At 36.8% G+C, this 12363-nt stretch overlaps 1 protein-coding gene across 4 annotated transcripts in view; it reads right to left on the reverse strand.

Moving 5' to 3' along the window:
• WDR47 (WD repeat domain 47) overlaps positions 1-12363 on the reverse strand; it is a 63989-nt gene that overhangs the window by 32958 nt on the left and 18668 nt on the right. For 2 of the 4 annotated variants that reach the window (XM_055339593.1, XM_055339592.1), the window contains 3 exons: positions 10048-10131; positions 5151-5256; positions 2793-3595 (listed from right to left, as the gene is read on the reverse strand). In XM_055339593.1, the coding sequence (XP_055195568.1) occupies positions 2793-3595; positions 5151-5256; positions 10048-10131 (993 nt within the window). The remainder of the gene's footprint in view (positions 1-2792; positions 3596-5150; positions 5257-10047; positions 10132-12363) is intronic. The other 2 variants (XM_055339591.1, XM_055339590.1) reach the window with 1 other exon arrangement.

A 12363-nucleotide genomic window follows, 5' to 3' on the forward strand; every position in this document is an offset into this window, starting at 1 on the left:
CCAATATTTTAACATTATACCTAAAATATTTTTAAAGACAAAGTTACCTTTTTCCAAAGTAAATTTTTATACTTTATCCACAGCACAATAGCTCTCCCATAGCATGTTATTAGCAGCCCTTTTGACATATTGTCATGACCAGGAGTGTGACACTCAGAAGGGGAGAAATTTATATTTACTAAGCACCATTTACATACTTGCCACTCTGCTAAGAGCTTTATCTCACTTCACAAGACAACACCCTATTTTACAGAGGTGGTCATTTAGGCTCAAAGAAATTAAGGAATTGTCTCAAGGTCACACAACTGATAAATGGCAAAGCTATTATTCAAGCCCAAGTCTGACTCCAAAGATCACATTCTATTCATTATTTCACACTGCTTTGTCTCATAATTTTTCCAATTTCACAAGCATGACATTGTTTTCTGGGATACTGCTACTGCTCAGCTAATTACACGTGTATTACTCACTTTTTGATAGGTCACTTTTTACCTCTCTGCTTATCCTGTAATCTAGTAACTTATCTTCTACTTTTTTCCATCTTTATCCAGTCATTCCTCAATTTCTACTACTTTCTTTTCATTGGCAACAGCAAATGTAGAGTCATATCTGGCTGGATTTTTATGTTCTCCTTTATAAAGACAATCTCACTGGTGTACAAGTCCAAACATGTCATTCATTAACGGACCAAGAAGTTCTGATCATCTTATGTATTCAGAATATCAGCAGTTCCCCCAGAACTAAAGCTTAACATCCTAAACACTGAAAATTTTCTTTAGAGATTGGAAAGTCCAAGAAAAGTTTAAGATAGTTTCTATTGATGCTCAAGACTCTCTATTCCTTTGGGATTTAGATAACAGGATGCTCCTATATTGTTATATTCATCCATCTTCATGACTAGATATTATCTCTATCTTTCAAGTAGAGCAATAAGATGCCTTAAGAAGTCACCCTAGGCTTTAGACGAGATCAGGAGCGTTCAGGGTGGTATGGCCGTAGACACCCTAGGCTTTAGGAAGTCTCCTCACTTAACATCCTAGAATCCTCCTTTCTCTTTAAGGAATATTAAAGAAGATATCACAATCCCCTCCTCTATAATCCTATAGCAACTTAATAGAAAATGATTCCAAAAAAAAAGAAAATGATTCCATATGTATTTATCTTGGATTTCTTATGTCTTAAAGATTTCTTCTGACTTTAATTGGAAAAAGAAATTCCAAGTCCAGTGCTCCCTTCTCCTCAATAAAGAATACCTCTAACTATCTTATATGAATAAGGTTTAGTTTTTGTGTTCTTTCAATAAATTTTTGCAGTCAATAGTAATACTTCAGAGTATCAATCTGAGTATAGGAAACCAACTATAGGTCCCAATGGTTTTCCTGGAAAAGTGAGGCCGGAAAGTTTCTAACTCTTGAAATAAAGAACTGCTAATCAGGAAATTATTCTTTCATGCCAGGTTTATTTTTTATTTTTATTTTTTTATTTATTTATGATAGGCACACAGTGAGAGAGAGAGAGAGAGAGGCAGAGACATAGGCAGAGGGAGAAGCAGGCTCCATGCACGGGGAGCCCGACGTGGGATTCAATCCCGGGTCTCCAGGATCGCGCCCTGGGCCAAAGGCAGGCGCTAAACCGCTGCGCCACCCAGGGATCCCTCATGCCAGGTTTAAAAGAAAAACTGAGTGATGGCTTTAACACTTATTTCTTTCATGTTTATTAAGAGTTACTAGAAAAAATAAGTGGGAAATATCAGAAAGGGAGACAGAACATGAAAGACTCCTAACTGGGAAACGAACTAGGGGTGGTGGAAGGGGAGGTGGGTGGGGTGGGGGTGACTAGGTGGCGGGCACTTGACGGGCTGAGCACTGGGTGTTATTCTGTATGTTGACAAATTGAACACCAATAAAAAATAAATTTATAAAAAAAAAAAAAAAGAGTTACTAGAAAAAACATGGGGCAGCCTGGATGGCTCAGCGGTTTGGCACCACCTTCAGCCCGGGATGTGATCCTGGAGACCCAGGATCGAGACCCACGTCGGGCTCCCTGTGTGGAGCCTGCTTCTCCCTCTGCCTGTGTTTCTGCCTCTCTGTATCTCTCATGAATAAATAAATGGAATCTTTAAAAAAAAAAAAAAAGACTTACTAGAAAAAAACAGAAGTGAAAATAACCAGATATTTTTATGTACATTCAATACTATTTACTATTCAGTACTTTTCACGTGTTCAGTATTGTTTATAGAAAAAAAAAGGACATAATCTGCTGTCCTATGATAAGGAATATATATTATAGTCCCAATTTTAAAAAATGTATTCATAGAAAAAAGACTTGTCGTCTATATGTGAGATTATGTGGGATTTTAATTCTCATATTCACACTTCTATATTTTCCAAAATTTCTTCAATGTTCATGTATTGCCTTAATAACCAGCAAAAGAATAATAGGATATAAAGATTCTCCCTGATAATTTTAATTATCAAAATTTTAGAAATGCTTTGTAAAATTTAAGGACTGACTTTCAACTAAAGAGACTTAAACAGGGGCACCTGGGTGGCTTAGTGGGTTAAGCACTGGATTCTTGATTTCAGCTCAGATCATGATTTCAGGATTGTGTGACTGAACCCCACATCGAACTCTGTGCTGGGTGTGCTTGAGATTTTCTCTCCCTATACCCCTCCCCATTCCTCCTTCTCTAAAAAAAATAAATAAGTAAGAACAATAAATGGACTTGAACATTAAATATACACAATCTCACACTTGTGAATATTTTCTAATTTTTATGAGTAAATACTTACCGTTCAGGGGATTCTTCATAAATACTGTGACATTCTGTATTCTCAAGCATGAGACTTCTACTAAGATTTTGCACACCTGGATAATGGAAGTTAGCAAAGGAGTGTGACATTGGAGAAGTTTTGTTTCCAAGGTCTGAGATTCTCTTATCATGACTGGTTAGTCCACAAGTGAGGCCATCTAAAGCAGGATTCAGAGAGCGGGTCATATAAGCATCAGCTGATTGAGGCCTTCTCATTGGAGATGATGGATAGGGAGAAAGTTTGCTGATAAGGGGAGTCAAGAGATCAGCATATGCAGCTTTTGTAGGTTTCAGAAGTTTGTCAACATGAATATTAAGCATTTTCTGTTCAAAAGCACAAGAGAAGACAGAAGATGGGAGATTCTGAAGCCATGACAATAAACTCAGATCCAAGTCATCACAACCATTACCACACAAAAGGTCAATGCCAAGAAGTACTTCACTTTCTGTAATTTCTTCTCCAGTTGCTTTACTTTGACAAAATTCTACACAGCATTCATAAAGCAGGCCCTTCATTACAAGCTGAAATAAACGATTGTTACTTGCTTTAAAACCAGCCTCACTTAGCTTCCTATCAGCAGGGATGAATTCTGCAACCATAACACAAGCCTCTTCAAAACAGTGAACTCGTGCAGTGCTCGGATTCCAGTCCTTAAATTCGGCATGATTGGTCAGACGAGGCAAAGTCAAAAGCAAACAGAGCTTGCTATAATCATCTTTAGAAGGACAATACTCTTCTAAGGCATGCAAACACTGCACAGCTTCTTGCATGGTAAATTCCAGCTGTAAGAAAAATTTAAGTGATCACTATAAACAGAGATTCTGTGAGATATGAAAACAAGAGTATTTTATTCATATACAAAGATACTTTACAAACTATTCAACTGCAAAAGGATAAACTCTAGTGTCACAGAATATTTGTATAATATGCAAGATAACTTTCAAATCAGGAATCAAAATGCACTACTAAAATAAAAATATTAAATAATTTAATTAGTAAATTAAATTCTAACTACAAAAATAGTGTTCTTTTTTTTTTTTAAAATTTTTATTTATTTACGATAGTCACAGAGAGAGAGAGAGAGAGGCAGAGACACAGGCAGAGGGAGAAGCAGGCTCCATGCCGGGAACCCGACGTGGGATTCGATCCCAGGTCTCCAGGATCGCGCCCTGGGCCAAAGGCAGGCGCCAAACCGCTGCGCCACCCAGGGATCCCCAAAAATAGTGTTCTAAGGGCACCTGAGTGGCTCAATGGTTGAGCTCTGATTTGACTCAGGTCATAATCCTGTGGTCTTGGGATCAAGTCGCTCACTGGGTTCCCTGCATGGACCCTGCTTCTCCCTCTGCCTATGTCTCTGCCTCTCCCTCTCTCTGTGTCTCTCATGAATAAATAAATAAAATCTTAAAAAAAAATAGGTCTTTTGACTTACACTCTAGAGTTCTTCCCACATTTAAACATCATTATCTAGCAAACATTTCTCTAGTATACATGAAACTCCTCACTGTAATATCTTTTGAGTTTATTTCAATGAACACTTAGTAACACTTAATAAGTTTCCTTGGTTTAGATGTAACAATACTATTATTAAAACTTAAAAAAAATTTTTCTAATCAAAAAAACCCTTCATGCGGTGCCTGGGTGGCTCAGTCAAATTACGCGTCTGACTTTGGTTCAGGTCATGATCTCAGAATCGTGGGATTGAGCCCTGTGGCAGGCTCCCCACTCAGGGGGGAGTCTGCCTCTCCTCCTCGCTCTCCCTATGCTCCTCCTTGGCTCATGCTTGCTCTCTCTCAAAGAAAGAAAGAAAGAAATGTTTTAAAAGATTCTTTATATCATTAAATTTAATTTGTCATAAAGGCATAAAGATTTTATTAAAAACCACTTCTGTTGTGCTGAGCACTGGATACTGTAAATAAGTGATGAATCATTGGATTCTATATCTGAAATTATGTTATACAGTATAACAACTAATTGGAATTTAAATAAAAACTTGGGAGGAAAAAACACCTCTGGATCAATGAATACTGAAAAACAGAAAGAGAAAGGAAACATAATCCAATTCTGGGATAAGAAAGAAGCACAATGTAGCATCTTTAACTCAAACATCTATTACAATCTAAATCACCTTAAACAGGAATGTACACTCTCCAGTCAGCCATTCATTTATCATATTTGCCTAAATCTTGGAACAAGTTTAGAAGCATTACAGATTGAAAGTACTACAACTGCAAAAGAGTAAATCTTATCGAATTCCCACCTCAAAACTTTGAAAACTCATGATACTGATCTTTTTAGTGTATAAAATACTTATGACTGAAACAAGACTATGGCGCAAACCTTCAGGAATAAAAATCTTACATGCTGGGGCTCATCTTCTGCTGACATTGCATTGTTAACACATAGAGCTTCTAAAAACTTCTGCTTCAGGATAATATAACGAAACCTGTAAAAAATAAAATATGAAATGTTAAAATTAAAAAGCTGAGTTATGGGAAGCCTGGGAGGCTCAGCAGTTTGGTGCTGCCTTCAACCCAGGGCCTGATCTGGAGACCCAGGATTGAGTCCCACGTCAGGCTCCCTGCATGGAGCCTGCTTCTCCCTCTGCCTGTGTCTCTACCTCTCTCTGGGTCTCTCATGAATAAATAAATAAAATCTTAAAAAAAATTTTTTTTTAAAGCTGAGTTATAGCAATGTCAAAGATTGGAAATGAAACCCAAGTTCCCAGAGCAAAACTGGACACATTTGTCCTAAAAGGACTAATTATTCCCTTAAGAAAAGATTTTTTAAAAATTAATTTTCCAATGTCTCATAAATCAAATGCACTTATAAGTTACTATGACTACATTTGCTTTCAAAAAATTCTTAAAATTCTTAAAAACTGAGGCACCTGGGTGGCTCAGTTAAGCATCTGCCTTCAGTTCAGTTCATGATCCCAGCCAGGGTCTTGGGATCAAATCCCACATCAGGCTCCCCACTCAGCAGGAATTCTGCTTCTCTCTCTCCCTGTCCCTCCCTTCACACCCTCCCACCTCCATTCATGCTTTCTCCCTAATAAATAAAATCTTTAAAAATATTCTTGAGGGGCAGCCCCGGTGGCGTAGTGGTTTAGTGCCGCCTGCAGCCCATGGCGTGATCCTGGAGACACTGGATCGAGTCCCACGTCAGGCTCTCTGTATGATGCCTGCTTCTCCCTCTGCCTGTGTCTCTGCCTCTCTCTCTCTCTGTCTCTATGAATAAATAAAATCTTTAAAATATATATATATTCTTGAAAACTTACCACATTGAAGCCACAATTAAAATAATTTCTATAGTGGGGCACCTGGGTGGCTCAGAGCATGATCTCGGGGTCCTGGGATCAAGTCCTACATCAGGCTCCCCACAGGGAGCCTGCTTCTCCCTCTGCCTATGTCTCTGCCTCTCTCTGTGTCTCTCATGAATAAATAAATATAATCTTTAAAAACGAACTAGGGGTGGTGGAAGGGGAGGTGGGCAGGGGGCGGGGGTGAATGAGTGGCGGGCACTGAGGTGGGGACTTGACGAGATGAGCACTGGGTGTTATTCTGTATGTTGACAAACTGAACACTAATAAAAAATAAATTTATTTAAAAAAAAAATAGGGCAGCCCGGGTGGCTCAGCAGTTTAGCGCCACCTTCAGCCCAGGGCATGATCCTCGAAATCTGGGATCGAGTCCCATGTCAGGCTACCTTGCATGGAGCCTGCTTCTCCCTCTCTCGTATCTCTGCCTATCTCTCTCTCTCTCTCATGAATAAATAAAATCTTTTAAAAAATAAATAAATAAAAACAAAATAATTTCAGTAGTAAATACAACTTAATACTTAAAGGAAAGGAGATTTCTACTTCCAATATTAATTCTGAACAAGAATCAAGTTTTATGGAAGATATCAAATATCATTTAATATGATATCAAAGTCCTTTACATTCAAAATGTTTTGTTTATTATGTTTTATTACTTTGCATTTTATTCAAAATATGTCTTTGTTATTTTCAAAGATAAGAATGGTCTAATAAAAAGCCAACTGAAAGATCATAAGAAATGAACATTTCTGAAAAGTCATAAAATAATCCATAAACTTTAAAACTTTTTTTGCAAGTAGGTTCCATGCCCAGCACAGAGCCCAACATAAGGCTTGAACTCACAACCCTGAGATCAAGACCTGAGCTGAGATCAAGAGCTGGATGCTTGACCAACTGAAACACCCAGGAACCTTTAAACTTTAAAACTTTTTAACAGAGATTTTTTCAGGGAGAAGAGTCTACTTGACTTGTCCAAGAATTGACAAATGTTGGATGCCTTAAGCATCTTAAAGAGAAATTATTTCTAAGGACTGAAAAGAAAATAATAACGAACCTTCAGTCATTCCTTCAACCACTGTTATGGTAGCAAATATGTGTCCAATAAAACAAAATCCTTGCCTTCAAAAAGAGGGTCATCTAATAAATTGTATGCAATATGTATACTGTTTCAGCAAGGTCTCTAAGGAGTGTGAAACCAATTCTATTAGAAGAGGTGGGAAGTATAAGGAAAATCTTGTAAGAGCTGACTCTTGGAAGATGACCAGGAATGTGCTATGTATAGGCAGGAGACAATGAAAGGAATACTATTCCAGATGAATGAACAATATACAAAAGCAAACAGGTATCATATAGAACTAGTGGTATGAATGGAGGATCAAAAAACAATATAAGGCTGTATACTTCCATTAATGGTGGAATAACTTGTATCTGGCAAACCTTTCTGCAGATAACAATGATAAACTCTAGATAAAGTTTTTAAAAAATAAGTATTTAAAAGCAATGAAAAACAACAAAAAGCTGGCACAATTAGAGGGAAGTCTATCCTTGAAAAAAAAAAAGAAACTTTGAGGTGAGATTCAAGGGTATAAGGCCCTCCAGCTGGGGACACTCTCCAGTCAACACAGTGTGAGCTAAAACTCAAGTACAAAGTTGCAGTTTCACTTTCTTGAAAAGTCAGCGAACAAGTTGGTGCTGCAAGAGTAACTGAAAAGCAAGGAGACAGCCAAAAAAGAAGGAAGCCATAATGAAAAATGCACAAAAATCCACTATAAAAACTCAGCCCAAATATTTGGCTGTCCCTCAAACTGAGAAGATGTAAGGGAGACTCCAAGGAGCCCAAAGAAAGCAACAGATGGAAGGCTAATTAACTGAACAAAGATCTCAGCTGGCATACACTAAATTAGAGTGTAATCAAGTTAACTATCTGTATGAATAAAAATCAACACTTTTCAAAGGAAGATAACAGAATCCAGAGTCCCAGCAATGAATCCACAATGTGCAGAATACATTTTAAAAATGACTAGATATATTTTTTTTAAAGTGACTCATAGATAAGATAAAGGCAAATCAATAGAAATTGAGCCTAAAATGACTTAGAAGTTGGAATTAGCAGACAAAGATTATTAGCAAACACTACCTACCATAAATATGTTCAAGGCCTTAAAGGTAAATATAGTAACAACAAGTAAACAGATGGAAATAGCGGAAAAATTGTAAATTCTGAAACTGAAAGGTACAATTATCTGAAATGAAAAATTCACTGTTTATGAGCAGACTGCTAATAGCAGAAAAAGGTGCTGGTGAACACTGAAGGTAAATCAGTAGAAATAATCCAGACTGAAGAATACACAGAAAAAAAAGTTTTTAAAAACTTAACAGAGCCTCAATCCTGTGGGACAATATCATCATCTAACACTGTATAGAGTCCCAGAAAGAAAAAGAGCAGAAAAAATATTTAAAGAAGTAATGGCCAAATTTGATGAAAAATATAAACTTAAAGATTCAAAAAGTTCAGCAAACCCTAAGCAGGAAAAATAACAGAAACTACATGTAAGTACATCATAATCAAACTGCTCAAAGCCAATGATAAAATCTTGTTGCCAGAGTCAGGAGTGGGAAGGGTGGGCAGAACAGATAAAGCCAAAGGTACAAACTTCCAATTATAAAGTAAGTCATAGGGATGTAACGTACAGCCTGGTGACTATAATTAATAATATTGTATTGCATATTTTTAAAAAGATTTTATTTATTTATTCATGAGTGACACAGAGAGGCAGAATCATAGGCAGAGAGAGAAGCAGGCTCCTCGCAGGGAGTCTGATGCAGGACTTGATCCCAGACCCTAGGATCACACCCTAAGCCAAAGGCAGATGCTCAATCTCTAAGCCACCCAGGTGTCCCTGTATTGCACATATTAAAGTTGCTAAGAGAGATCTTAGAAATCTTGCTCACAAGAAAGAAAAATTTTTGTAACTATGTATAGGGATGAATGTTAACTAGACTTACTGTAATGATTTCACAATATATACAATTACTATATTGTACAGCCGAAGCCGATATAATGTTATTTGTATGTTAAATATATCTCAATTTAAAAAAAAGGAATAGGGGATCCCTGGGTGGCCCTGCTTCGGCCCAGGGCATGATCCTAGAGTCCAGGGATCGAGTCCCACCCGCATCAGGTTCCCTGCATGGAGCCTGCTTCTCTCTCTGCCTCTGTCTGCCTCTCTCTCTGTCATGAATAAATAAATAAATAAAATCTTTAAAAAAAGAAAAAAAAATCTTGAAGGCAGTCAAGAAAAAATAAAGAAAAAGGAAAAGGAAACATACAAGATAATCAGGTATGTCATACATCAGCTGTCATACAAACACAGCTAAGTATTCATCAGAAATAATGGAGGCCAGGAGACAATGGAATGACCTTTTTTTTTTTTTTTTGGAATGACATCTTTAAAATCTTTATACTAGGGATGCCTGGGTGGCTCAGCAGTTGAGCATCTGCCTTTGGCTCAGGGAGTGATCCCGGAGTTCCCGGATCGAGTCTCACATCGGGCTCCCTACATGGAGCCTGCTTCTTCTTCTGCCTGTGTCTCTGCATCTCTGAATAAATAAAAATATTTAAAAAAAAACTTCATACTATTATGAGGTAACAACTGTTTCAGATATGGCCCTTATGACTTTTTGTATAGACACTACCAAAACAGGTAGGTTTATGTATCAGATTTTCAACCAACTGAAGTACATGCAACTTGTCCTCTAGAAGTACTCCAACTCAATTGGATTGAGTATACTATTTTCTAGGAAAGCTAAGTAGGAAAGTTTAAAAACATAGCCTTATTTTTACATTTTTGTTTATTGTTTTGTTCTGCTAAGCTTCTACCAATGATAAGACATTTAAAACTCCAGAAGAAATCTTACCTTTTTTTGTCAAATTTTTCCATACATTCTAGAGGCTGAATGAACTGAAGAACTTCATCCCACTGACCATCAAGGATTAGCTGCCTATATAAAGAAAAAAACCCACGCATGTTATCAAATTTGGGTTATACTAATTAAAAGCAGAATAAATATGATAGCGTTAAACTTCAGTCTGAAAAAAACAAAACGAAACAAAAACTTCAGTATGAAATCTGTAATGAGGTTAACATTATATTTGGTTCCTCAAACATTATAATTAAATAAAGTTTTCATAACATTTGTAACTACATGTCCTATATGAGAAGAATTTGTGCTCTGCAACCACTTCTCATTCTAATACACCTGTGTTTTCACCTATATAAAAACACTGGGCTAAGTCTAAAAGTTTATTTTCCTATTTATCTTACAGTTTTAAAGCTCTTTCATATTTTTTAGGGGCCAGTGTGTGGGTATGTTCCAGACTCACCAAATCAGTGGTTCTTAATTGGGTCAATTTGCCCGCAAGACATCTGGTAATGTTTGGAGACATTTTGGGTTGTCACAATTGGGGGTGCTACTGGCATCAACTGGGTATAGGTCAGAGATGCTGCTAAACATGCTACAAATGACAGGACAATCCACACACCTCCACAAGACAAAGAATTATCCAGCCCAAAATGTTACTAAATGCGGAGGCTGAGAAATCCTGCTCTAAATTTTGATTTCTACATCCTCGAGGCATTTTACACTCAAACTTATACTCTGAAAATAAAAACAGCAAGGAAAAAAATAAAAAATAAAAACAGCAAGGAATAAGATCAGATTTCATCCTACTTTAGTGGTCTATAGGAACTTCCAAAAGCTATAAAACATTATTGCTGCCCTTTTATAACAGCAATTTCCCTACTTTAGGATTTTTAGAACAGTAAAATTTTAAAAGGGATGGGCAGGAAGACCTATATCAGATGGTCAACTTTTGAGTCTGCAAATAAGGAATATTAATAAAAAGCAATCATGCTATATATAATAATTTTATAAAGAGTTGTTTTAATATTTAAAAAGTAGGAAGACAAAATTTCAAAGGCTAGTCCTTTAAGATAAATACATTTAGTTTAAAAATGTACTGTTCTGGGGTATCTGGGTGGCTTAGTGGTTGAGCATCTGCCTTTGGCTCAGTTCATGATCCCAGAGTCCTGGGATCAAGTCCCACATCGGGCTCCCCAGAGAGAGCCTGCTTCTCTCTTTCCCTCTGCACAAGTCTCTGCCTCTCTCTCTCTCTCTCTCTCATGAATAAACAAAATCTTTTTAAAAATAAAAAAAAAGTAACTTGCTATTCAAAAAATAATTTTTTTTTAAGATTTTATTCATTCATTCATGTGAGACACAGAGAGAGAGAGACAGAGAGCCACAGGCAGAGGGAGAAGCAGGCTCCCCACAGACAGCCCAATGTGGGACTTGACCCCAGGACCCAGGGATCATGACCTGAGCCAAAGGCCGACACTCAACCACTGAGCTACCCAGGTGCCCCCCCATTCCAAAATTCTTTGCATTTCATCTCATATCAGTAAAACTTCATCTAGAAACTCAATAGGTTCTTGGAAGGGGGATTATTTTAGAGCCACTGCTAAATTCCAGGAGTAGCAATGCTTGAAAGACAGGGCCAAAAGAATGATAGGTTCCTGACAATTATTAACTAAGCTCTGCAGAGCTAAATGACATTCACAACATCAAATACAGGGAAGTTCAAGGAATTTAAATAAATTCTCTTTAATATATTGAAGGGTTTTTTTAAAGTTCCTTTTTCATGACTTAGGAATGCTTCATTTTTTAAGGCTTTTCATGTCACAAAATGCCATATGTCCAAGAATCTGTACTCTTTGCCAAAGATATTCAATATCACATAAGCAGAGAATACATTTTCTGTCTGGAAATTTGTGTTTTTCTTTTTCCATCCAATTCAAGTTGGAATATAGTTAGCCTCCCATTTTGGCAAATATGTTAATTCCCTTTTGCTCTACAATTCCAAGAATCTTGTTCTAAGGAAATAATCCAAGATACAGAAAAAGTCACATGTACAAAAGATACTCAGTAGAGCATTTATTTAAGATAAATTGGAAATAACTTGTCTAAAAATAGAGGAATCTTTAGAAAATTAAATTTAAAATTTTTACAATATAAATTTGTAATAACACAGAATCCTTATGATGTTAATGGATAAAGAAGGACACTAAATTATAAATGAAACAGAATTGCTAGGTTTTTTAAAAATATGCACAGAAAATTATCAGTATGTAGTGTGTCTAAGTGGTGGGTCATTTTTCTTATTTTTATATATTT

This window comes from Nyctereutes procyonoides, unplaced genomic scaffold (assembly GCF_905146905.1).
Source record: "Nyctereutes procyonoides isolate TBG_1078 unplaced genomic scaffold, NYPRO_anot_genome, whole genome shotgun sequence".
NCBI classification, from domain to species: domain Eukaryota; kingdom Metazoa; phylum Chordata; class Mammalia; order Carnivora; family Canidae; genus Nyctereutes; species Nyctereutes procyonoides.